Source organism: Megascapheus bottae, chromosome 11 (genome assembly GCF_031878675.1).
Source record: "Megascapheus bottae isolate mThoBot1 chromosome 11, mThoBot2.hap1, whole genome shotgun sequence".
In the NCBI taxonomy this organism is placed as follows: Eukaryota; Metazoa; Chordata; class Mammalia; order Rodentia; family Geomyidae; genus Megascapheus; species Megascapheus bottae.
In genome coordinates, this window is record NC_143519.1 from 12197895 (window position 1) to 12225866 (window position 27972).

Genomic DNA, 27972 nt, shown 5'->3' on the forward strand with positions numbered 1-27972 from the left:
TATATATTAAAAAACAAAGCAAAACTTGAAGTTTCATAAATGCATGCATAATAAATGTTCATATATGCTTATATGTATTTATCATAGTTACTAGTTACTAGGTTCTTTGTGTAAAATAACATAAAGAGAGACCAGGAGCGTAGCTTAGTGTAGTGTCCTCAGAACCACATACAGAGGAAAAGCTGGACGTGGCACTGTGGCTCAAGTGGCAGAGTGCTAGCCTTGAGCAAAAAAGTAGCCTTGAGCAAAAAAGTATCCAAGGACAGTACTCAGATCCTGATTTTAAACCCCAGGACTGGCAAAAAAATATATATAATAATATCAACATAAAGATCATTTTCTTCCTATTGCTAAAATTTACAAAATTTACGAAAAGACTTCAGGCTTTGTTTGCCAATCCTGGGACTTGAACTCAGGGCCTGGACACTGTCCCTGTTTCATCTGCTCAAGATAGCCTAGCATTCTACCAATTGAGCCACAGAGCCACTTGTGGCTTTGTCTGTTTATGTGGTACTGAAGAATAGAATGCAGAACTTCATGCAAGTTAGGAAAGCACTCTACCACTAAGCTACCACCTCAACCCAAGGTTTCACTTTTTTTTTCACTGTTATGTCAGTTGGACAGACATTGAAAAACAAAAGATAGACATTAATTGGTCTATTAAGTGAGACACAGCCAAAAAAAAAAAAAAAAAAGATGATGAGCACTTAGTGGATCCTGTAAAGTAAAACACACCTCAAACTTTTCTAGTCTTAACTCATAGCTCTCACTTCCTGAATGCTACGCAAATAACTTTTAGAGATGATTAGAGATTTAATCAGGAAGCTGACCTTCATTCCTTTATCTTTTGGCTAGTCACAAATATACATACTCTGTCTTTAACAAGGAGAACGCTTAATTTCCAATGAGACTATGTATATGGAAAAAACAAAGACAAAGCCATAGTTACTTTTAAGTTGCGTTACATTAACTATTTAATTGAAAAGTTTAATTACCAAATCATTGCACCATTTATTGCTTTAAAAAATAATGTGTTTTAAATAGCCACAGGTAAAAATAAAAAGGCCTAAACAACTTGACAACCACAGAATAATTTCCAATCAGTAATTATTAATCGGAATACTCATTTTATACAGCAAATATTGACAACCATATAGTAATTCTTTACTCAGGCACTTGATATTTTTTAACTATTCAATCTGGGGGCAACACACATAGACAGACAGACAGACAGACAGACAGACAGACATACACACACACACACACACACACACCAATATGGCTTCATTACAAAGGATTCAAGATGGCAACTACTTAGAATCCAGTGCCAACACAGATTATAACAAATCCAGTGAGTATTTTGTTTTTCAATTATTCATAGAAAATTTAATCCTGATTAAGTATCCTTGGGCAGGAATTCATGGGTAGTTGATGACTGAAACCAACATTTATGTGAAATGCTTCTGTTAATTTAATCTGTGTATATGGCTTAATTATGATTGGGGATTCAATGTAAGAGAAATAAATTATATCAGGATTAAAATTTTAGCACAATTATCACATAGTACTTTTCCTTCTTTTTAAACAGATAAACCTGTTGTCCCTTCGCCTAAGTGCTCAGATTTTAAAATCCTTTGTCTTTACAAATGCATGTGTCTAAATTGTGAAACATCCTTTGCTAATCAAGCTAAAATCCATGAATAAACAAAAGCATATTCATTTAACTGTGAACATATTTTACTTTTATTTCTGAAGTAATTTCATTTTCAATTCCTTTAAACTAATGTGGAATGTGCTTTCTTTAAAGCATAAAACAAGTTTTTAAAATTCAATATACTATACTGATTCTATAACTGAACTAGTTTAGAAATGTATAAACCAGTAATCATTTAACTGAATACTGTTTATAAGACCATCAAACCTGAGTTAGCGATTGATATGAGGCATTGTCAGTGCTGAATAGCTTAGGAAAATATCATTATCTTTTTCATATTTAGTTCTATACAGAAATTGCTTCAACCACCTTATAACAGCACTCTTTCTGCAAAGTTTATTGTTTAAATAAATTTCAAAACATTCCACTTTCTGAGTTTTGATACTGCTTAAATGCAGCTGTATAAATAACATGCTTTCACTGTTCACTGTTTCATACTAAATGAAGAATCACTATCTGATCCATATTGCACTCTTGTGTCCAGTCACTTTTACTTTCAACGAAGATCAAGTATCAGAAATGAGGGCGGCTTCTGTGAGCAGATGATATGGTCAGCGGCAGTGTTACTGATGAAAGCGAGGAAACTTCCCAGTACAGACTGTGGGACAGGAAGAGTCTGTAGAGAATGACCATGGAAACAGACTGGCAAAGGATTACACCTATGATAATAACCTGAAAAATAAGCAAACAACAACAAAAAACAAAGGGAATGCTTTCACTACAGAACCAAGAAACTATATTCAATTTATCAAGAACCCGTAAGTTTCTTATGTCCAGTACTTATCCTTCATCTCCAACATGGGTTCATTTTTATCAAAATTTTCTTCTTTTTTTGTAGGTCCTGGGGCTTGAACTCAGGACCTGGGCACTGTCCCTAACATATACCACTTGACATGCCACTTCTGCCTTTTTCTGTGAATGTGATACTGAGGAATTGAGGCTGGGCTTCCCACATGCTAGGCCAGCACTCTACCACTAAGCCACATCCCAAGCCACCTTTTTATCAAATATTTCAACAGGAAAATACCACTTATGTTCAGAACTCTAATTGTTCAAGAGTATACTGTCTCTAAGTTATAGATGACCCAGTTTATTGATATAAATTACACAAAACACGACTTGCTAAATGATTCTTGCCTTAGGATGTCCATATCACAAACCCAAGTTTTAATAAATATTAAGAAAAATTATGTTCCTGGCTATTTTAACACAAATAAAGCAAGTTCCTAGCCAAATGTTAGAGTATTCTAAAAGTCCTTTCAACAATTCTCAGGTCACTTTTCTATTTCTGTAGTTATCTTCCTATTTATTTGCCCTTTGAAAACACTTCAGGCTCAACCAACATTTGTGCTTTCAAGCACATACTGCATTGCTTATAAAGGTCTCTTGGCAGAACTCCACTTTTAAAGGTGGAGTCATTCACCTAAAAAGCTAGGCTGACCATCAAAATTCAGCAAACTCCTATCACTAAAGCAACAACTGATTCTTATAAATCCATCTTGGTTTTTACCAATGTGTAGCAAACAACTTGCATCATATTTTCTTAACAAAGTATTGATTTTGTAATTTGTAAAACACTAGATCTGAAATAAGCTGAAAGAAGGAAAGCTATTTCTATCACTCTGAAGTTCTTTTCTATTTTTATAACTTCACTAATTTTTATGCTGTACTAATTTAATATTTTGTTTTAGAGAACTCACGAAATGCTTAAATAGACAAACATGTCCCTCCAGGTTTAGTATTTTAAGAACAAAACTATTTCTATAAAAAAAAAACTTTATATGTATTACTCACCTTATCTCTTTGGTAGTCATTAAAAATGACAGAAATGAACGCAAGAACTGGGTGGCACAGAAACCACAAGATGCAGCCCTGAAATAAATACATCAAAAAAGTTCAGCTGCATCTTTATCTTCAGAATAGACAAGATTAAAATGAATTACATTATTAGCCTATTGAGATCTTGGATGGCCTCAACTGGCCATAAAATATTAAGTATAAATATAAATTTTCTGTTGCATTGACATTCATACTTTATTTCTAATCAAATAAGTGTTTCTTGGAATATTTTCATTTGTAAATCTGCTACAGATATGTATTTTAATATTCTACAACATATTACTATAAGTGGCAAATTAATAATAGAGAAAAGCATGATATAAATGTATACTATTTCTGTAAAGAAAGAAAATGCAATTCATAAGTGCTATAAAAGTACACAAACACAAAATCCAACCAACTGTTAGTTGTCAGAGCAGTAATGAAGAGAGGGCTTTTAAATTTTTCATTGAGATTGGTGGCAACATATTCTTTCTTCCAAAATTAAATTTGAAGCAAATAAGTTATTTAATAGTAGCTACCATGGTACTTGGGCTATACTGAAGGTTTAGAGGTAAAAATATATATATAGCATATTACTTGAATAAAATGGAAGCTGGGCCCTGGTGATTCAGGCCTGTAATCATAGCTACTCAGGATGCTGAGATCTGAGGATTGCAATTTAAAGCTAGCCAAGGCAGAAAGTTGGTGAGACTCTTATCTTCACCCCAAAGCCTGAAGTGGAGCTGTTCCTCAAATGGTAGAATGCCAACCTTGAGCACAAAAGCCTAAGAACAGTTCCCAGGTCTTGAGTTCAGGCCCATGACTGGCAGGAAAACAACAACAAAAAGAAATGGAGAAAGATATACCTAGGGATATGTGCTCTCAGCAGTAATAACTAACAGCTATTAGGGGCTCAGCAGTGATTATATGAGGAAGTGATGATTACTGAGTAGATGGAAAAGTATCAAGCAACACTTCTTGCTACTCTGAATACTTTTTCATGTTTAACTTTATACAAAATAAAAATGCATTTTTTTTAAAGTTCAAGGAAGATGGAAAAAATGAGGAAACCCTAAACATCTCATATATTTTCATTTTAACAAACAGTAAGCACTACTGTCTTTGTGAAAACTTGAGAACTAATGGCAATTTCTTGGTCACTGGTGCTCCGAAGTACAGGTATGTTCCAGGGCTGGGACAGCCACCTTGCAAAGCCTGACATGAGGAATAAGGCAGAACTCTGACCCTCTTACCCAGGTCCCTTGGAAGCTTAGAGGCTTTGTGAACCAGGCTAAGCTGACAGGAGATCAGATCTGAGGTAGGTTGCCAGGATGAACTCTTTTCTTTAACTAAAAATGTATGGAAAGAATTAGATTTGTGCTTGGATTTCTTGGATATGAGGACACAAAAAGGAGTATGCAGTGGCTATGACCTCATATGGATGATCAGGCAGAAGGATAGCTCTTCAAATTGTTATATAAAACACCTTGTAACTCTCACAGTTAATGGTTTTCACTCAATTAACAACTTTGGAGAACCGCAAATTCTATCCTAATTTATCAAAACAAATTCTCCTGCCACAGAAAAAAATGTAAAATTATCATTTATAAAGAAACTGTGATGGGGGCAAAACTAACTACTGCAGAATTCAGAGCAATACTACTGCATGGGTTCTGTGAGATGGGGCTAGGAATGCCCACATCATCTAGACACAGTGGAGATTGAGTAAAGCACATAGCAGGCCCAATGTAGTGCTTGGCTCATAGTGAAAGGCAATACAAGTTGGCAGGCAGTCATTTATTAACTTCCCATAGAAACGAGTGCAAAGCTGAGCGTTAGAAAAAGTCCCTTTTTATCCCAGCTCATACTTTGGCAAATGTGATGTAGAACTGTCTTTTGAGTGTGCTTCTTTCCACAGTGATGATCTGATAGAGTCCACAGCCCAGTGAGAATGCGAGGCAAAGTCTTAAAATGATTAGCAGGATCCCAGCTATGTTGTGATGGGAATGAGAGCTGTGATGACTGGTATCTTCAAACTGCTCCCAAAGGAGCAAAATGCTCTGCAGAAAAAGAGAAAAAAAATTATACGTGTGTGTGTGTGTGACACCTATTTCCACTAAAGTACTTTGTTCAATTCATTTATAAATATCCCGTTAAACTTTCTGTAAACATTCCTAGGGAGGTACTGAGATTGTTCAGATTAAAAAGAACATTAATTAACAAAATACAGGCAGTCTTAGTAACCTTGGATTAGAGAAGAGGGATTTTTCCCCCCAGTCTTGGGGCTTGAACTCAGGGCCTGGGCACTGTCCTTGGGCTTTCTCAAGGTTAGTGCCTTGAGCCTCAGTGCCACTTCTGGCTCTTTCTGTGCATGCGGTTCTGAGGAATTGAACCCTAGGCTTTGGGCATGCTAGGCAAGTACTTTACCACTAGGCCACACTCCCGGCCCAGAGAAGGTTTTTTTTATCCAGTGAAACACAGTAAATGAAACTACTACTATAAAGATTCAATGATGGCCTCTTGTCTAATACACGTATGCCTTTATGTGTTGTTGGCTGCCTGTCTCAGTATTGTCTGGCTGCTTCTGAAGGTCAGGACTTGTTTAATGTAGTTGTCTTAAATGATTACTTAAGCTCAAGTGTCAATTTTAATTCTGTTTGTATATGTCTATGATAATGAATTAAAATTATACCTAATTGGCAAAGAAAACTGAAATTTTAAAAGAGCTGGAAAATGAAAATTTAGTCTGATATTAACCATAGTCTTGTTAAGCCCTAGATCAAAACCCTAAGTTGATTAGAACTTTGCCCTTATTTAAATCAGCTCTAATCCAATTCCTGGCACTATCTGTTTTAACTATTACTTCTGTGTTACAGTGTCTTTCTCAAACCAATATTGTAAATTCAATATTCCTACTGCATTCTGCACCTACTGCACTTAAGAAATGCTAGGTAAAGGGATGAATGAAGCATAAGCCCCACCTTTCATTAATAAACTCTCCAATTCATTTAATGCATTAAAACGTGTAATGTCCTATTTAGAGTTAAGTGCATATTTCATTATTATTTATAGTTAATGCTTGTCATAAACTTAGTTTAAATATGTTTATACTTTTCTTTTTCCTGAATTTTATAAATCAATTGCACATAGGACACCTTTGAATAATATCAGTGCTGCCATTATAGAGGAAAGCAAAAAAGAAGTATAGAGATGTTCCTAAAAGACCAGATCTGCTTTTTACATTTGTTTCCAGAAACAATATCCCACTTTTCTTCATTACATTTCATTTTTAATTAATCTCAGACATCACTTAAATGCTTTCAGGCATGAAGCAGCCACTTCTAAAAATCACTGGCAAGTTTACTGATTCCCTTATTCAATGCTGAGTACTTTCCATGTGATGGAAAAAATGGGAGAAAGTTATCGTAAAAGTAGGATGCATAAAAGAGCGGGTAAAAGGCTTCAATTCAAGTAAGTTACAATTACGTTTTGCAAGCTCTGTTAGCACCCAGAATATTAATAGGTTATTTGACCCATCATTTTTAAAAGTCACATTTTAGAACAACACAAATTCCTCATGGATCCCAGTTCTGAAGTACGCAATGTTTAGGTTGACATTTCTCAGTGTTATGATGCAGAAAGATCGAGTGCCAACACTCACCTGTGTGACCACAATGAACACTGCAATGCCTGTGGACGCTGGGGTAGAGTCCCACTGCAGAGGCCTGCTCTGGGACTTCTTCATTCTGACTATTGTCCAGCCCATGCACAGACTCAGAAGTAGGTATAACATCTGGATTTGAGAAGCAATGTCAAAAACTAGAAGAAAAGCAAAAGCAAAATCAACCAAGGTTTTGCAACATTTGGAATTTGTGCTTTTTGTATTGATATGATACCATTTTTTTTGGCCGCAAAAAGGCATTTTCAATGAGAAGATAGCCCCATACAATAATTCTAAAAATTCATCTGGGCACAGTGGCTCATACCTGTAATCCTAGCTACTCAGGAGGCTGGGATCTGAGGATCAAGGTTCAAAGACAGGCCAGGCACAAAAGGACCTGAGACTCTTATCTCCAACTAACCTCTAGATAATGGGAAATGGGGTTTGGCTCAAGGGTAGGGTGGTAGCCTTGAGCTGAAGAGTTCAGGGACAGCACCTAGGCAAAGTTCAAGCCCCATGATTTGCCCAAAAAATATCTAAAAATTGAAAATGGTCTATAAAAGTTGTAACTGCTTATAAAAATCTACAACAGTGGAAAACACTATTATATGTATACTAGTATACATTGTATCTATTAGCTGGATTATAAAATTTTCATTATTCTAATTTTTTCTTAGATAGTATATCTTATTAAAAGAAATATTTTAAATATATATTCTGTAATATGGAAAACCATATCTTTTTGGGTGAATTATAATATGAAAGGTACAGAGTAAAACTATTAATGAGCAACAATATGAGAGTGAGGTACACAGCCCCTGTATTATACAAGTATGTTTTTCTCACTATGGGAGACCCAGACAACTGAAAGGCTCCATGAATTAGCATGATGTGCCACCAGGTGGCCATCACCTGTACTGCAGGAGAAGCCTAATGCTTTGAAAAGAACATAACACAAAACTGTCCATCAGCACTACAAGTAAATAAAAACCTTTAAATACTTCAAGTTCCATCCATATTTACCTTATAAACCACGAGTTATTGATGGAAAGGTACCAACATTTTTTTTATCACGGCATATTTTGAAATAAACCTGGTGACTGCAATTTAACACATTGTCACCCATAACTTACATGTTTACTATTTCTTTTATATAGTATTTTCTTTACAAAAAGAGAAAAACCATCAAGCATATAATGGTGGTATTTTAATGCTGCAAGCTAAAACACTATTACACTTTTTTTATTGAAGAATTTATTAACATTGATTTTCACATATTTCAAATGACATGTTTAACAAAAAAGTATTCAAGAAGGGAATCTCTATCTATAATCACTGGCACTTAGATTTTAGAGCATAATTAAATTAAGCTGAGGGTTTGTATGTCATAGATACATATAAATCTATGCAATAAAACATTATGTCTATAGAGTCATAATCATCCAAACTAAAATTGGCCACTCTACACTTATGTTTATTTATCTGTGCAAGTAAATTCCAATAAGGAATGATCACTATATCTGAATGATAAAAAAATGTTATGGCCTGTCAGATCAAGGATATTTTTGTCATCAGATTATTAAATGACTATGAGACAATTCTATTAATATTTTCCCAATACTTGTTTAGCTAGCAAGATTTTTTTTTTTAATTGGCTGAATGGATGTTTCTGGATAATCTGCTATGGAGTAAAAAAAAAAAAAACCCTAGGAAAACTCCTCTACTTTGATAGCTTACTCCTCTACATAGAAATTAATGGAGAGGTCCACATAATATAAGTGGATAGGTATTTATTGTTGAAAAATAACTGCAGATCAAATACACAGATCATGTACAACTCTCTTAAATTTTAATCTCTCAACTGAGTCTTGTGGGAACGAGTAAAAATTAGCAGTATCAACTTATTGCAGTTAATAACAATGGGAAAACGTTTGCACTAGGCACTGTGGGGCATGCCTGCAAATCTCAGCATTCGGAGGAAGAGGGAGGGGCAGAGGCAGAAAATTATCAACTTCCAGATCAGGCAAAGCTATTAAACTACACAGTGAGACCCAGCCTCAAAAACCCAAGCTGGAGATGAACTTAGTGATAAAGTATTTAGCATGTACAAGGCTCTGGGTTTGATCCCCCAGCCTCACAAAACAAATGAACAAATAACAAGAAACAAATGGCAAAAAAAAATTTTTTTTTAACTTTTACTGAAACTTCTAGACAGCTAAAAGCATGGTTTTAATCCACAGCAGACACTCATAAATATTCAACAGGCCTTGCTAAAGCAATAGCTTTGTTACTGGCTCTGGGGGCTTTGCCTATTTAAGATGTCAATTTCTTCATCTAAATGCATAAGCAAAATTATTTCTAAGGATCTATCCAGATAGCATGTTACGAGTCTATTGAATGTCAAAAAGAGATAGCCAAATAAAAAGAAAGAAAAAGAAAAGAAAAAATGAAAGGGAAAGAGAAAGAGAAGTGATGTAAAGAAAAAGGAAGGGGAAAGAGGAGGGGTGAAGAGAAAAAAAGGGAAAGGGAAGAACGCAGAGGAGAGTGGAAGGGGAGAGGAGGAGAGGGGAGAGGAAAGAAGAGGGGAAGAGAGGGGAGGAGAGAGGAAGGGAAGGGAGGAGAGGGGAGGGGAGAGGAAGGGAGGGGAGGAGAGGAGAGGAGAGGAATCAGGACTATAGACAATGTTCAGAAAGGATTAAGTACTTGCTTTTGAACAAGAGATGAATTATACACATGCTCTTCATAAGGAAAACAAGAATTTCCTGAGGCTTCTGAATTTTAGAATAGGTAGCAAGTTCTGGTTCAGTGAGTCTTAAAATGACAAATGACAATTGTCACAGGATAGCTCACTAAAGGATGAATTGGAAGAGAAATACAGAAATGGAAGGAAAAGCAAATCCTATAGGAGTTTCATATTCAAAAGGTATTTAAAAACAAAACAAAACAACAACAACAACAAAAAAACAAACAAGCTGGGTGAACTGGCTCACACCTATAATCCTAGCTACTCAGGAGGCTGAGATCTGAGGATCCAGTTTCAAAGCCAGCTGGGTACTAAAGACTGAGAGCCTCTTATCTCCAATTAATCTCTAGAAAAGGAGAAATGGGGCTGTGGCTCCAGGGGTAGGGTGATAGCCTAGAGCTGAAGAGATCAGGGCCAAAGCCCAGGCCTAGGGGTAAGACATTAGCTTTGAGCTGAAGAGCTCAGGGACAGTGCCCAGGCCCAAGAGTCCAAGCCCCATGACTGCCTCCCCCCCCCCAAAAAAAAGAGAGAGAAGGAAATCTTAAAGATTTCAAGAAGCCCGTTTGTTACTCTTTAGAAATGTCTAGATTGCTGGGGCAAAGTGGTTCTTGCCTGTAATCTTAGCTACTCTGAGGCTGAGATTGAGGATAAAGATTCAAAGCCAGCCCAGAGAACAAAAGTACCTGAGACTCTTATCTCCAATTAACCTCTAGAAAATGGGAAGTGGGGCTTGGCTCAAGGGTAGGACAGTAGCCTTGAGCTGAACAGCTCAGGGACAGCACCCAGGCCAAGTTCAAGTCCTAAGACCCCCTCCTCCCCCACACACAAAAGTCATGATTACAGAACCTTTTATAAATATGTTTGTAAGAGTGTCTTTATAAACCAAGAATGAAGCTACAAGGTCAGCTTAATTATAAGTGTACATAAGCCTGGTCAGAAACAGACATGTAACAGAAAATGGAATTATATAAGGAAAAAAACTTCAATTTTGGATTAGAAAACTTGATTCTGGGTCCAACACTACAACTCAACAGCTGACTGAATAAACATTCAAGTAGGAATACACATTCTTACTTTTTATTGAGAATAAATAAATATACATAAAGGATATATATTATATATATTGAGGATATATATAAAGTACATTTTGAAAACAATGAAGAGCTATGTCTACTACCTGTTATCAAAAAGACACTAAATAGGACAGTCTAATTGAATTCTAACCAGTCTTGACAGAAAAATTATACTAGAATAAAAATAATTTACTTTATTTGTATATTGCTGAAGATCAAATTCAAGATCACATGCATGCTGAGCAAGCACTCTGCCATGTAGCTACAACCTCAGACCAAGACTTAAGTTTTAAAAAGAAAAACAAGTAAATAAATGGCAAGTTTATCTTTAAAAATAATCTGCTTAAATAATGCTCAGGAAGATACTCACATTCTGCCAAACTTCCCATAAATGGCATCCCTATTCCATCTCTGGAGTACCTGAAAAATTGAAAAGGAGAGTAGTAAGTGTAAATTACATGGTGAAAAAACACTGCTCATAATCAAAGCAAGCATAATTTTGGTGGACTAATTAGGATTAATTAGATGTAATGATGAACACAGTTTTAGTGGTTTTGAGTTACCTGGAGAAATGAATGTAATTAGCTAAAGCTGAACCAGCTTGTAACAGCAATGCAGTTGTCAGAACCTTTAAAATCATGTGCATGGGCCCTCCTTTCTTAATAGCCTGCCACAATGACTGAGCATAAACGCAAGCAATCACAAAGTACACTAGGACTAGGAGGAAAAAGAACTCATGTAACCCTGTGAAGAGAAGAAAGGGAGTTGGTTTCAGTTAAACAAAACCAGTATAGTGCCGGATGCTTTCAAATCTTGTTAATATATTTCTAGAACTCTTTAATTCATTCTTTTTTTTTTTTTTTTTATGGAACTCTATATACAGCCTCGCTGGCCTGCTCCTTCTGTCTCTGCTTTCTGAATGCTGGAATACCCAGCTAGAACTTAGCTTAAAATTGGAGGGAAACAAATGGAAATCATTAAGATATGATTGGGGACAAAGTCTTAACTGTAGAGGCAGATATGTAGCTATATATATACACATACATATGTATATGTATGCATGCACACATGTGTGTATATATATATATATATATCCCAACATAGTAGTCAAAGCCCAAAGACTCATCATAAAATGAATTTAGCTTGAAAATAACAAACAAAAACAATGACTTCAGCATATATTTATATTGCTTATCCTTACTCAAAGAAAACTTCTTTTATAAGAAATTTAAAAATAAATTTATTCAGTCAACAATAGTTGACTTTGACAATTCCTCTCAAAGCATGGTCCCTGAGCCAGCAGCAGTATCAGAGAGCTTGAGAAATGTTCCACCTCAGATCTGAGGCAGCAACTGAGAGTGGAGCCCAGAGATCTGTTCTAGTAAGTCCTAGTGTGATTCTAGGAGAGCCTCCATGTGAGAATCACACCTCTGAAATGTTCCACTGCCTTGCATGTCCAGGGAGAACATTGTAAAACAACTATCATGCCCCAGACCGCTTCCTGAGATAAACTTTTTATAACGCTTACTGAAAAGGGAATCCTATGGTGATCAAGTGACTCCTTTCCATAGCTGACTACAATGACGACACAAAATAAATGGCACCCAATACAAGTAAATCAAAGATAAAAGCCGGGTAAATCATATTATCTCTTGATAATTAAAATTATAAAACATCCAGTCAGCCAAGAAGCTGAAAGGGTGGAAGATGTGGCAGAAAAGTCAAACTAGGTTCTAATGAAAGTTTTGAGTGAGCAGAAAGTATGAGCAAAGGGAGTTGGTTGGCAAAGATAACAAAATAAAAACATACAGGATTATTATTATTAAGAATGTTATTAGTCATAGCAACTTCTGGTTCCTGCCAATAGCTTCTCTAATAGTCTTTATGCAACCTTCACGTTACTTGAATCTTTTGAGGTTTTTATTTTTGAGAAATTTCAGAAAATTTTTCTTATTTGCCTTTGATACTTTATGGCCAACATTTATCTCTTAGTATCTAAAAGGGGTCTGTTTCAGGACCCTTCCCAGAAACCAACATCTAAGGGTGCTCAAATCCCTTAAAAAAGGGGCTGGTATAGAGATTCCCTTTTTGAATACTTGTTTAACATGTCATTTGAAATATAATGTAAAAATCAATGTTAATAAATTCTTTAATTAAAAAAAGGGGGGGCGGGACTTTCGCCTAGTGGTAGAGTGCTTGTCTAGCATGCAAGGAGACCTAAGTTCGATTCCTTGGTACCAGATACATAGAAAAAAGCCAGAAGTGGTGCTGAGGCTCAAGTGGTAGAGCTCTGGCCTTGAGAAAGTCCAAGGACAGTGCTCAGGCTCTGAGCTCAAGCTTAGAACTGGCAAAACAAAAACAAACCCCCCCACAAAACCAAAAAACAATGTTGCCAGGTGCAGTGGCTCATGCCTGTAATCCTACCTACTCTGGAGGCTGAGATCTCAGGATCAAGATTCAAAGCCAGTCTGCAATTGGAGACTCCCATCTCCAATTAACCTCTAGAAGATGGGAAGTGGGGCTTGGCTCCTGGGTAGGGCCGTAGCCTGGAGCTGAAGAGCTTAGGGTCAATGCCCAGTCCCAGGGGTAGGGTGGTAGACTTAAGCTGAAAAGCTCAGGGAAAGCACTTGGAGGCTGAGTTCAAGCCCCATGACTGCACAAAAAAACAAACAAAAAACATAGTGTTTGTATATTACTGTCTCATATCCTCCACCAAACTCTAAATCATCTCTGATTATTTAGCACTTAAAACAATGTTAATGTAAATAGGTGTTGCACTGCACTGTCTAATAAATGTATGTTTTTAGTTTAGCTACAACTTCTTTATAAATATTTTTGATCTGTGGCTGGGGAATCCATTGATGTAGAGGGCCAATTGTAAAGATTATGTTGAAGATACTCTCTAATTCTAGGGCTATTTACATTCTAACACTACAATGAGGAGACACGGAGGTATCCTCCATCTCTGTTCATCTGTACATAAACAAAGGTATCCTCCATCTCTATTCATATGGAGATGAACAGTCTCAAGTTCAACTGTCCCATTCCAGTTGTGAATACTGAGCCTATTTCAATTTCCCACTTGGGATGAACTTCAAAGAATGGGCAGGAAAGGGAATCTTCCATTATCTGGAAAATAATTTTAGAAAACATGTATCAGAGGAAAATCTGTCAATAAATGTTTATTTCAACTTTTTTTTTCCCATTATCATCTGAGAGGGAAAAAAAAAACCATCAAGAAGTGTAGCCACTGGGTGTCTCCCCTGCTCTATCTATATTAATGACAATAAGTAAAAGGTATGGTGAGACTTTTGCAAGACGAAAAAACAGGAAGAGAATCTTTTCTTTTTTGTGCCAGTCTGTGGCTTGAACTCAGGGCCCAAGCACTGTCCCTGAGTTTCTTTTGCTCAAGGCTAGCACTCTACAAGTTGAGCCACAGTGTCACTTCCGTTTTTTTCTGTTTATGTGGTACTGAACCCAGGGCTTCATGCATGGTAGGCAAGCACTCTACTAAGCCACATTCCCAGCCCAAGAATCTTTTTATTTTTTTAAACTCCTTACCTAAACAGATATTTAGAAATATGGGACTGAAAACCTTACCTTGAATAATATTAGGACAAGATAAAAAATGCAAATGCTAACCATAGTATAACAGCTATAGATGAATAAAATAGCTAATGTTATTGTTTTCAATATTAATTTTTATCCTTCCTTCTTTGTATTTAAAGTAAATAAAGCACAAATTTTAATTATTTATAATGCTTTATAGAACATTTATTTATTTTGCCAGTCCCAGGGCTTGAACTCAGGACCTGAGCACTGTCCTTGGACAGAATTTTGCTCAAGGCTAGTGCTCTGCCACTTGAGACATAACACCACTTCCGGCCTTTTCTGAGTACTGAGGAATCGAACCCAGAGCTTCACGCATGTTAGGCGAGCACACTATTACTAGGCTATACTCTGCCTGTCCTCTTTTTATGGAATATTTATTAGAGGATAGTTTCAGACCTTATTGGGTTACAAATCCATCATGAAAATCCTGACATTTTGGTGAGAAATGAAATAATATAGGAGGAAGGCCACCAGCAAAATTTAAGACTACTCAATGTGAAATGTATTTCCAATACAATACTAACATTATAACTAAGAAAATTATTTTAATGAAATAATTTATTAAATGAACTAAGCTAGACATTTGTCTGCACTTTGCTCACTTAGTTTCAGATAAAGTATTCTTATCCTGAACCTGTCCTTTAAAGATAAAATGCTGTTATTAGGGTTTTTGCGAAAAAATAAATCGTGTCTAAAAAAACAAAAGAAAAAAGGAAAAACGTCTCCCTGTTTTAGCCTCTTCAATCATCAATTTTACTTTTGTTCTGCTACCGGCTTTTATAAGCAAGTACTTCTGAACTGAAATTAAAATCTAATGGATACTAAGTCTTAAGTTAATAAACCCTCAAGAAGAAAAAGAATTTTAAATAAATCTGTAGTGGGTTGTGAACACCTATAAGGAAAATGTGTAGATTGAAGGCCAGGTTAAAGGAAAAAACTCACAACTTTAAGTAGGGAGAAAATTAAGTAAGGTGGCTTCTGTATGGAACTCCAGCCCTGGCTAAATGAGGGAAGAGCAAAGAGGATGAGAAAAAGGGGGAGGAGTCCTTGGTCATGGAGCAGACATTCCCGCACATCCTCACTCCTGGCTGAATCAGTCCCAAACTGCCCTTGAATGTCTCCAAACCAGAAATCCCAATATCTGCTGACAAGAGGCAGATTTCACCTTTTAGACAGAGTTTTCTTCTTTCTGATAACTTACATTTCTCTGATGATGCTGTCTAGTAAGGGAATATGATCCCACTGTGGTCAATGACGCATGATGGGGAATTTTTCCTTTCTATTAAAAAGAGACATTGAATTTTATCATTACCTAGATGGGCTGTCCAACAGAGGATAATTAGGCAGAGAGATGCTGAACATGCAGTCTGGAGAAGCTTTGGATTAAGATACTTTGTACTAGGGTTTTCCCTTACTAGAAAGCCAAAACATCACAACATGTGACAAGTGCTAAATGGAAAGCACAACCGGCTTTTTGTTTGGAAAAGGAAGAAAAACATGGAAAACAGAAAAGCATGAACATATTTGCTGGAATCTTGAAAACAATGTGATGGCAGATATGGCAAAGGATTAGCATATTTTTAAAAAGCAGCCTCATTTTGCTCTACTTTGTTTTTTAGTTAGTTATTTATTTTTAGTTGGTCATGGGGCTTGACCTCTGGGCTAGGACACGTCCCTGAGCTTTTCAGCTCAAGGCTAGTGCTCTACCACTTGAGCCACAGCACCACTTTGTTCTACCTTTAAAGCATTATGTTCCTATTTCAAACTTTATCAAGTGGCATAAAACTTGTTTTAGTTTGCTTTGTAAAATTAGACATACTGTAAAATAGAGGATTAACCAAAGTTTAGTCAATATTCATTTAAAATAATTAATTTAGGGGGCGGGAGTTTGGCCTAGTGGTAGAGTGCTTATCTAGCATGCACAAAGTCCCGGGTTCAATTCCTCGTTACCACATACATAGAAAAAAAAGCCGGAAGTGGTGTTGAGGCTCAAGTGGTAGAGCTCTAGCCTTGAGAAAGTCCAAGGACAGTGCTCAGGCCCTGAGCACAAGCCCAGAACTGGCAATAAATAAATAAATAAATAAATAAATAAATAAATAAATAAAATAAATTTAAAACAAAACAAAATTCTAACATTTACCTAAATGTGGAACATGAATTGCAGCTATCTACAGCAGGTTATTGTAATGCCAACAGATATACAGTAATAGTCAATTCTTGGTAAAAAGCATAGCAAATCAATATTTCTTACTCAGAGCAGATAATAAGCAAATTTCTAAAATGAATTGGAGATTATTCCCTGGAAACATATCTCATACCTGAAGTTACCACTAGAAAGATTCCCTCTGTACTTTAAAACCAATGTATCACCAAAACAATTAGAAATGTAGATTATCAGATCAGTGGTTCTACTAGAAACTACTTCAGAGCGCTCAGTGTCTGGCTCTACTCAAAAACAAATCTGAGCCTCTGGCGATGGACATCTGGGCTGTTTCAAAAAAGAAAACTCTAGAAACATATGCAGTGATGGGTTGAGAATGACCAATTTAGACTTCAATGGCTTATAAACATTTTAATCAATAAAATGATCTATGATCTGTAAGAATTACACTAGGCAAAACACAAGTTCAGATCCTTTGGGGGACACTTCTACCATTTTTTTTCATTGTGTTTCTTCTTTAATTTTTTTCAAATTGTTATAAAAGTGATGCACAAAGCTTCTGGCATTTATAAATAATCATTTGTAGATAAGTTCTACACAAAACCTTGTGCTTAATTAAAATACCTATCACAGCAAGGTTTCTGTTTAAAAGTTGTCAGTGACATGACTAATGTTACTTTTCCCATTTTGAATAAGAAAGACAGCTTTTAGATATCAGAGTAAGCATTAAGTCACAATCAGTGACAAAGTCAGGCAAAGTAGGCAGAACAGAGTTGAGAAACAAGAATCAAATCAGAATGGTTGGTGCACATTCTACAGAAAGGCCGTCATAACTCAGGATGTTAAGGAAAAGACTAGAGGATACAGGTGAACTTCAGGACAGGTAGGATGAGTATGACTGACACTTAGCGGTCCAAGCACAGCACTGGGAAGAACTGCCATCATTTACGGTGTGAGCTCAAAGTTGAAGCTAAAACGGGCAGCGAGTTTGCCCTAGTGGTAGAGTGCTTGCCTCCATGCACGAAGACCCAGGTTTGATTCCTCTGTACCACATACGTAGAAAAAAACAGAAATGGTGCTGTGGCTCAAGTGGTAGAGCTCTAGCCTTGAGAAAGCCCAAGAACAGTGCTGAGGCCCTGGGCTCAAGCCCTAGGACTAGCACTAAATAAATAAATAAATAAAATTAAAAAGTTGATGCTAAATTAGGAATGAGGAAGAGCCCAGAAGTGAGAACTTAGATAAAGAAAGGACTACAGGTTGATCCATAAGAGCTTTGTGAATCTACACAATAACTAAAACAATCACTTGAGTTGAAGGTCCACTGCCTGGAAGGCAGAAGGGGAAGGGGTGAGTAGATGTAGTTCCACTGGGGCAAAAGAGATTGCATAGCCAGTGATGGCAGCAGAGCATCACTATCTGCTGAGCCCTAACCAGTGCTAAAAATGGGTCATGAAAAAATGAAGTCTTCTAGTTAAAAGAGACATTAAATATAATTAGTTCAAGCATGGATTCAATGCTATTGGGGGACCAGAGTTTCCCTAATGTCACTGCAAAATAGAGAACCGGAACAAATGTCAAGATCTTTTTTTTTTTCTCTTGTGCCAGTCCTGGGGCTTGAACTCAGAACCTGGGCATTGTCCTTGGACACTTTTTGCTCAAGGCTAGCACTCTGCTGCTTGAGCCACAGCATCACTTCCAGCTTTTTCTGGAAGGGCTTCGTGCATCCTAGGCAAGCATTCTACCACTAGGCTATGCTCCCAACCCTCAAAATCTTTTATAAAGATAAAAGCAAACTGCAGGGTTAAATTAACTTCCACGAATAATCTACAGTGATCCAAGGTGTTAACTAGTAAAATGTAAAACTGAAGTTCATCTGCTTTCTGAACAGCGTAAGTGGTCTATCCTATGCTATTTCCTTTGCAGAATGAACTTTCAAAACTATTGCCAAACACTTAGCACCCCTATCGTTCAAAGCTATGACCTATTGCCTCTTACATATGTTCTTTGACTTACTTTTCTAGCTGTGTCAACCTTCCACTTTGACCTAAAGAATTGTTTTACTCTACTGTGGCTCACTCACCCTCGACCTACCTTCTACCTTTCTCCCTTTTTGGCCAATGAAATCCAAAGGAATTTCCTCCAGGCAATTTTTTTTTTTTTTTTTTTTTTGCTAGTTGTGGGGCTTGAACTCAGGGCCTGAGCACTGTCGTTGGACTTCTCTCAAGGCTAGAGCTCTACCCTAGAGCCACAGTACCACTTTCAGCTTTTTTTCTGTGTATGTGGTGCAAAGGAACTGAACCTGGATCTTCATACATGCTAGGCAAGCACTCTACCACTAGGCCAAACTCCTGGCCCAGGGTAGGCAAATTTTTTTAAATGGACAATAAACTCACAAAGAAGTCAACACCAAACACTTTTCTTTGCAGATGGTATACAAAGATCCTTAATCATCAACTAACAAATCTGCTAAACTCTATAACAAATAAGTCAGACAGCAAAAAGTCACTTCTGTTGGGTGAAGAATCTCACTTCGCTAGGACAGGACAAAGTTACCTAAAATTGATTAGAAGTCTTATAGGAGGAAATGTGAATTCAAGAAACATAAAGACTTAATAGTTCCTAAGTAAGCATCAATAAAGGCAATCTCCAAATCTATTAAAACAACCTAGTGACAGCCATATAAAATAGTTTCTAGTCTGACTTAATCACTCAATTTATTAACATTTTTCTTTATAAACTAGACTGTGTGGAAAAAAAAACTAATGGTAATTCTATACCAACTATGCAAACTGTAGCTGTAGACTTGTTTTATTCTCTGCACTTTAATATACTTGAAGTTATACAATATAAAATGTTCTGCTTTTTTAACTTAATATCATAGCTTCCACCTTTAAACATATAGTTTGATTTTAATGTCTAATATCGTAAAAACACAATATGAAGATATTTCTCTCTCTCTCTCCTCCCACCTTGAGCTTTTTCTTTTTTCTTTGTGGCACCTGAGATAGAAAGTAATGCCTTGTACATGTTAGGCAAGCACTCTATCACAGAGCTACATACCCAGGGCCTGGATAATTACAATACAAATTCTTACCAGATTCTCTAGCACTAAAATGATCAAAAGGATTTCCTTCAGCATCTGGATTTAGTAACATCATTTCAAAGGAGATATCTTCTTCCTGAGAATTTTCCTCCTCATCTTTGCAGGTATACTTGTCTGCATAAAACACGTGCCAGGTTTGTGGATACAGAATCTGGGACACTGTCAGGTTATGCTCAGTCTGGTTCACTGTCACTTTAAAGAGAAAGAAAACAGTACCTTTCAAAGCAAAGCCCTGGGATGTATGCATTGTTTCAGGCATTTAATCACTTGGGGTTAGAGTCCCCTCCCCATCTTTTGCCTCAGACCCTGTGTAGTATTGGAACAAGGCAAGGAAAATGCCAAACAGATTAGAATGATGCATTTTAGTCAAAGAAATCCACTATTTAAAAAAATAAAATGGGGAAAAATAATAAACACAATACTTCCATACAAAGCAGAACACAGAAAGGGCAGATCTTAGGTTCTTACAGGTCTGTATTTCTTGGCTTTATTTCTGTCCAGACTTCCTGTTTTGACCTATGTGACCTTGCACAGATTTTACATGAATAACACCCACTTTCTGTACTCATGAAAGAAAAACCTAGAGCATATATGAGCCATCTAGTATGATATTACCCAGTGATTCTCAATTTAAGATAATCCCATTGAGTGCATTTGAGCATCCGAGGGGACAATTTTGCTCTTATACAACTATGATAATATGTGTGTGAAGGGGGTGGGGGCTCCCTGAAACTCATGTAATGGCATGTACAGAGATCTGCAGCCCCTTCAAAATGCCAGTGGCACCTTTTTAACTAAGATCAGCATAAATCTAAAACTGATCAGACCTCAGAGACACCAACCAAGGTGCTAATGAGATAATACAGGTAGGTAGCTGCTTTGACTTTACCACTCATATAAACTATAATCTCTCTAAACATTCCTTCAATAGTTAATTGAGGTATCTGTTCTGCCTAGCAAAGAGCTCTCAAGAGCAAATGAAGAGTACATGAAAATCTTATGTAACGCATATAATTCTAGACAAAGTATTCAAGGCAAACTCCTGGCCCTATACAAAGTATTCTCAAGAGTATTACAATTTCTAGGCAGGCTCTCTACCATTTAAGCCATACCTGCAGCTGTTTTGCTTTATATTTTCAGATAGACTTTGTACATTTTTCCAGGACTACCAGACCACAATCCTCTTACCTACGCCTCCTACATAGTTAGGGTTGCATGTTTGTACCACCAAACCTGCTTCAAAGTACACTATACTTAAAATTAGCCTGAATTATTTTCTCATCTGTGGTTAATAAACCAAAGACATTCTTAAGGTACTTTTGCATATGGATTAGATTTTAGAAAAATCTAAAATTATTAATTTTCATTGGTGTAACAATGATACCATGGTAATAAATAAATGTGTCCTTACTCTTTGGTAATGCATACTAAGAATGGAAGAGCAAATTAGAGTATCTAAAACTTACTTTCATATGGTGCTATTAAAAATAAATGTAACAAAATATTACTGAATCTAACCAGAAGATATGCAGATGTTAATCGTACTATACTTTCAACTTTTTTATATGCTGAACATTTTTCCTAATAGAAAGTTGGGAGAAAATTATATATATATATTTAATATATATATCATCTTTATGAATGAGATATGGCTCTATAAGGTTCAAATTTTGAGTACTTGGACTATACAATTGTGAATTTCATTCATCATTAGTTTACTGAGCAAGGAATTTATTAACAATACCACAGTACTGCTTCTTGGGGCTATTGTAATACAGTCCATTTTGCTATTTTAAATAGCTCATTTAAGCTACGCTTTTAAACTATATAGTTTCTGAAAAAATATAGCTAAAATCTTGTTCCTTTAAATATTTGAAGAGTTCTAATAAGAGCTTAATGTATACAATCAATAAAGGGCCCAGAAATAAGACTGTTTAACTATGGGACTTGCAATTAGATAATCCTGACCTCATTAAAAAAGCTCTTTCATGTTGCTATTTTATTGTTCATTTATTCCCTTAGATAAGACAATACAAAAATTCAACATTATATCTTCCCCACTATAGTTTTTGACATTTCATTTTAAATTATATGGATATACATCAAAGAGAAACAGAAATATGCTTCATAAAATAATACTAGCCTTTGGCTTCTGTCTTGCTGTGATTTTTTTTCAGCAAGCCTGGGAAATGAGCCTCTTTACAAAACTGTATGCTATTGTTTCAGAGACAAAAGACTACAACAGAACATGCAATATTCTATGCTGGTGTAATTAGTGCCTCAAATATTAATACAACATGAATTACAGAAAGTAATATCGAGTGGATAATCACCCACTTATATTATAAAAATATGTTATAAAAAAGAATACAATGAAAATAAAAAATACAGAAAGATAATATACTTAGGTGATTTTTAAAATATATAAAAACATATAAAAAGATAGCATTAAGAGTTTTATATATAAGGTTATATTTAATTCCTATAATCTCTCAACAAATTACTCTCAACTTCATTTATATTAAGTTTTAGACAGAAGCATATACAAGTGCAGTATTTTTGGTTTTTTTTGTTATGGGGCTTGAACTCTGGGCCTGGGAACTGTCCCTGAGCTCTTCAGCTCCAGGCTACTGCCCTACCCCTGGAGCCACAGTGACACTTCCTCTTTTCTAGTGATTAGTCTGCTGTTCTTTAGTGTCCAGGTTGGCTTTGAATCACAATCCTCAGATCTTAGCCTCCTCAGTAGTTAGGATTACAAGCATGAGCCACCGCACCTGACTAGTGCAGTGATTTTTAAAAACAGACAAAAGAGTTTTCTGCTTAGAATATATTTTCCAAGCATGGTGGTGTGCACACCTGTAATCTTGACTGAGATTAAAGACCATTAGACCACTTTGCTTAACATGAACAAGGCTCTGGTTTCAATACCCAGCACTACCAAAGAAAGAAAAAGGAAAAAATTGCGTTAACATCAGAAAACAAAGAAAGATGGAAAATAACTTCTTAAACATTAACTCAGAAGAGTCCAGTGGCGATCAACACTATATTTCAAATCTCATCTTGAATAGTGCAGAGCAGCAGTAATGTTCTGCATAGAAGTTGGGTACACTTAATGAGTTCATTACTAAAGGTGAAAGCTGTTAGTTCTTAAAAGCCATATAATATCCAGGAAGAACACTTGCTATAAAAAATAATTTGTAAGTATGTAGTACTAGTATATAGTTACACTAGTTATAAGTTACAGTATTGTTACTGGAAAAATAATTGATGAAAAAATATACACAATCAGTGCTTAATTTGTTTCAGGTCCCCAAATTTAACAAAAGAATCTTTATTCTTGTAAAGTTCCTGTTTCCTGATTATTTTCCATTTCATAGTTCCAAACAATGGCCCCGCACTGAAAGAATAGGAAAGAGGGAAAATAATGAAAAAGATGAAAACCTTGGGCTCAATCCTCAGTACCTCTAAAAGAAAAAAAGAAACAAAAAGGAAGTGGGAGTGTTGAACTTAACTAGGCTCATGGAAGAGCCCATCACATTCTTACATGTAAATGAGTCTGAATGACAGTGAGAGAAGGGGGAGAGTTCTTATAATTTTTTCTCATGAGGATGCACCAAACTCATGAGTCTTATAACCAGTTAACTTCTAGGAATAAAATGGGCAAACTGTAACACATACTTCACTCCACTCACTTAGAATGGTTAATATCTGATACATGATAAAAGGTGGATGTGAGTGAGCACCCCAGCCACTAGTTTAGGATAAAGATGAGCCTCTCTGAAAGCAAACCCTGGGGTTTACAACTGATGCGCTGTTGGTACATCACAAACTGACATTTTTTTTTTTTTGTCCCGACAACTAAGTCTTGTGTTCTATGAAACCAATGGTATGTTGTTAAAAAAAAAAAAAAGTATCACTTGGGCTAAATGTGTGACTAACTGAATAAATGTTCAGTGTTTAGCTCAGTGCTGTAAAGTTATATGCAACCAATAAATGTTATTATTCACTCAATAACCTAAAACCACACCAAAATATATGGTATATTAGCACGAACTATGCAAACTATAGAGATTAAGTGAAGGAAAGGATTCCTTTATAAATTACCTGGGTGTTGGAGCTGGGAGCTTGGCCTAGTGGTAGATGCTTGCCTAGCATGCACAAAGACCCAGATTCGATTCCTCGGTACCACATACATAGAAAAAAGATGGAAGTGGTACTGTGGTATTGCTCTATCCTTGAGAAAAAAAAAAAGTCCAAGGACAGTGCTTAGGCACTGAATTCAAGCCCCACAACTGGCAAAATAAATAAATAAAATTATCTAGGTGTTGCTTGAATGATAAAGCAGGAAAAGATTCATCTTTTGAACATGAAAAAGATTGGTTTGTTTAATATTCAGCTTAAAACCTATTAGCCAGCTGGGTACTAGTGGCTCATGCCTATAATCCTAGCTAGTGCGGAGGTTAAGGATTGAGGTTCAAAGCCAGTCCAGGCAAGAAAATCTGCAAATCTCCATTTACCCACCAGAAACCTGGAATCAGGGGATGTGGCTGTGGCTCAAAGTGATAGAACATTTGCCTTGAGCATAAAAGCTCAGAAGACAGTGCCCAGGCCCTGAGTTCCAGCCCCAAGAAGGATCAAAAGCAAACAACAAAACATATTAGTCAAAGTGTTACACTTCGAGGTTTAGGGTCATAAAACATTTTAGTATTTATGTACATACTGTATTGTTCAACATTAAGAGAAAAAAGTTGTATCTAACAATCCAAGAAGTTATACTCACTTGCCAACTGTGCTTTGGATAATTTTTCACTACAACCATAGCGAAGACTGCTCTCCTGCAGCTTCAGCCATTCCTGTGCTTGGAACAGGTAGAGTTTAGCTTCTTTTGCAACAGCTACTGCCATGTTGTTGATTCGGACACACAGAAGAGCATGGTCACCTTGACATTAAAATGGAAATTATCAACAAGAGATGGTCTAATTGTGAACTGAGGTGATAGAGTAATAAAACATCTCTACTTGAAATGGGTATTTTAAATCCAGTTTAAATCTTAACAAGGAAAATCACAATGAAAGAACATCACTTTGAAATTAACCTGTAGTCATAATATTCATTGCACATAGATGAAAATGGAGCTAGGTAACTTGAGAGGACACATGGGGGGGGGGAATGATAAAAAGGATGACACTGATCAAGAAGTGTTGTACTCAAAACGGATAGTGTTGAATTGAAACCTGCTTGTACAACTATGTAAAGGATGTATATACATATATATATAGTGTGTGTGTGTGTGTACATATATATATATATATATATATATTTAGGCAGTCCTAGGACTTGAACTCAGGGCCTGAACACCATCCTCAGGCTTTTCTCAAGGCTAGAGCTCTACTACTTGAGCCACAGACCCACTTCTGGCTTTTCCTATGTATGTGGTACCCAGGAATCAAACCCAGGTCTTTGTGCATACTAGGCAAGCACTTTACCAATCACTAGGCTAAACTCCCAGCCCCAAGGATATATTTTTTTCTTAAAAGGAACTCACCCAGCTTAAAAAAAAAGAGGTGAAACTTTATAATTTAATTGATCATATTTCAGTGAATATAAAGCAACATTTGGTGTATTTGGATGTTTAATAGAATTGACTCATTTTACAATCATTGCCATATATTTATATTTGATCATTGTCAACACAGATTTTTGTCTAAGCGCCTTTTCCTAACCAAAAAGTGGTCCGGGTATTCATGTTTAATTATATTTTAATGTAAAAATAGCCATAAATAAGAAAATTTAAATAAATGGGTCTGAAGGGGTATGCATTTTACACTTGGAAATAAAATTCTGTATCTGTGACCTTTCAAGAGAATTTTCAGAACATTAAGTGACTAATAGAGAATGCACCTGGTTGTACATAACCAACTGTAGTTAGGACAGAGGAAATTTACAAGAAGCAGTTGTCTTTAGGGCAGGGGACTCTGGATGAGAAGAGGTTAAGCAGGAGACTGTTTCTCATTTTAAGATTCCATTCCCTTGGGTTTAAAAAAAAGAACTTTTGTTACTAGAAATTTTGTTCTGATTAAATATTTTACATGAATTTAAATGTGTAATATACATAAAGAATTTCCACTTGATTTTGTGTGCATACATGCACCAGACCTGAGGATTGCACTCAGAGCTAGGGCACTTTCCCTTAGCTTCTTCACTCAAGGATGGCATTCTACCATTTAAGAAACAGCTCCACTTCCAGCTTTTTGGTGCTTAACTGGAGATAAGACTGACTCTCATAGACTTTCTTGCCCAGGCTGGCTTCAAACTGTAATCCTCCAATCTCAGCCTCCTGAGTAGCTGGATTACAGGCACTGGCCACCCAGTAATGATATCAAGTCTTAAAAGTGGTTATAAAGTCCATTTGCACCTTAAATCACACTACTTATACTTATTTCAGTATAAATTATAATAGTATCAATAAAATATATAATTTTAATTACAGTTGGAATTCATGGAAAATTGGTAATATATATGCATGCTGTTGTGTACTTTATAATATATATATAAATTACATGAAATGTGGAAAATATATTTGAACACCTTATCCCATATCTGTTCTGAGAAATCTAGACTTCCTACACGTTTCTCCCCTGTGATTACAAAGAAACCATTATGAGTACCAGGGTTATCTGAATGATGGTGATCACTAAGAACACAGTCACACACACTTTCCAGATTGTGCCATTTAATTATCCTAACTACCACTGTCGCCAAATTCCAAGTATTGTTACAATCAGTTGATTGAAAAACTGAAATACTGAAAATCTGACAAAAAGTACCAATAACCAAACTTTTTAAAGCACCTGTTCTTCATTTAGGCACCTTAGATTTTGGAAACTGGTTGCACTTCTTACATGGCGTAACAATTTCAGTTTTCAGTTTTGTTTCCTCTTCAAATCAGGGTTTTCTCCCTTTATACCATCAAGTCTGTATTTTTTTCCAGGGCTTCAAATGTGTTCTCCATATCAAAACAGCTTCTCGCTTCTATTATTTTTTTCCCTAAGAATCTTGCCCCAGGTCTCTAGGCTGAGCTCGACGGTTGCACCTTTTTCGTGAAAGGTAAGATACAAATTAAGATCCTAACTTCATGACGGGGAATTACGAGTGGACGTCATCAGAGCGGTCAAAACCAGAGTGGGCCAAGAGGGTGGAAATGAAGCGAACGTTAGCGTGAACTGTACGTTCCTTCACTGAAAAGAACTGATTCTTGAGGGGCACTGAAGGTGAACAATCAAGTCGGCTGGCGGGCAGGCCCTAAAAGAAAGACTACCAGGACACGCATCGCCATCCATGTAATTCTAGGTCTTCCTGGTGCACTGGTTCTCCGGGCACTATCGGCAGTGACCCCGACGCTCCGCTTCCGGGGGGTCGCCGGTGGGGGGAGCAGGCCATCTGCGAGCCTCGGTGTGTGCCGTCTGGCCCGGGTCGGGGGTCGGCTGGAGGGGGTCGTCGCTCCCGGGGGTGGGGGGGGGAGGATCTGGAAAGGTGCGGACAGGGCTGGGGACATGGCAAGCGGCCTTGGGGTGAGGAAAGGAGCGAGGCGGCGGCCCGGCTCGATGGGGTGGGGTTCGTGGTGTGTGTGTGTGCGGGGGGGGGGGGGGGAATCACAGCAGGCACCCCGCGGTTCCGGGAAGCGGCGACGCGGGAAATCTCGGTGGAGGGGACGGGGGGGAGGGGGGAGGTGGCGCGGCGGCGGGCCGGGCCGACGTGGCGGGGAGGGGCCGGGCGTCGCGAGCCTCGGCTTCCCGGGGGTGGAGTAGGGAGGAGAGGCCCTCGGGGCCGGCTCCAAGGCAGCACCCGCGAGCCTCCATCTCGCTCCCCGCCCCCCCTCCCCCGACCTACCGTGGAACTCGAAGTGGCCGATGCTCTGGCCCTGAGCGTCTCGAGCGGCGGCGCTGCTGAAACTGCCTCGCAGGGTTTTACCATGGCTGCCCTGCGGCCACCAGCAGCACGTGAGGGCCACTGCCAGCAGCCGCAGTCCCCCCATCACCACGCACCCGCACCGGGCTCCCAACCGCCTGCGGGCCCTCAGCCCC

At 37.3% G+C, this 27972-nt stretch overlaps 1 protein-coding gene across 4 annotated transcripts; it reads right to left on the reverse strand.

Moving 5' to 3' along the window:
* Positions 1-329: 329 nt before the first annotated feature.
* On the reverse strand, positions 330-27972 carry Gpr180 (G protein-coupled receptor 180). 4 transcript variants are annotated; one of them, XM_090341966.1, is made up of 9 exons: positions 27779-27972; positions 24669-24827; positions 19880-20080; positions 11576-11756; positions 11383-11432; positions 7197-7354; positions 5404-5595; positions 3509-3586; positions 330-2386 (listed from the first exon to the last, which is right to left on the reverse strand). In XM_090341966.1, exons 1-9 carry the CDS (start codon positions 27921-27923, stop codon positions 2228-2230), a joined length of 1323 nt encoding a protein of 440 aa, XP_090198092.1. In that variant the 5' UTR covers positions 27924-27972; the 3' UTR covers positions 330-2227. The 4 variants fall into 4 exon arrangements, with proteins under 4 accessions (XP_090198092.1, XP_090198095.1, XP_090198094.1 ...); XM_090341969.1 differs by lacking the exon at positions 27779-27972 and adding an exon at positions 26791-27527; XM_090341968.1 differs by lacking the exon at positions 27779-27972 and adding an exon at positions 26759-27527.

What these genes read in the sequence shown, in the direction of transcription:
- Gpr180 (XM_090341966.1), bottom strand. Translation starts at nt 27,923, where the DNA reads ATGGGGGGACTGCGGCTGCTGGCAGTGGCCCTCACGTGCTGCTGGTGG. An exon ending in TATGGGAAGTTTGGCAGAAT is followed by an intron (nt 7,355 to 11,382) that starts GTGAGTATCTTC and finishes CTTTTCTTCTAG; the next exon opens with TTTTTGACATTGCTTCTCAA. An exon ending in TGTTCATTGTGGTCACACAG is followed by an intron (nt 5,596 to 7,196) that starts GTGAGTGTTGGC and finishes CTTTTTCTGCAG; the next exon opens with AGCATTTTGCTCCTTTGGGA.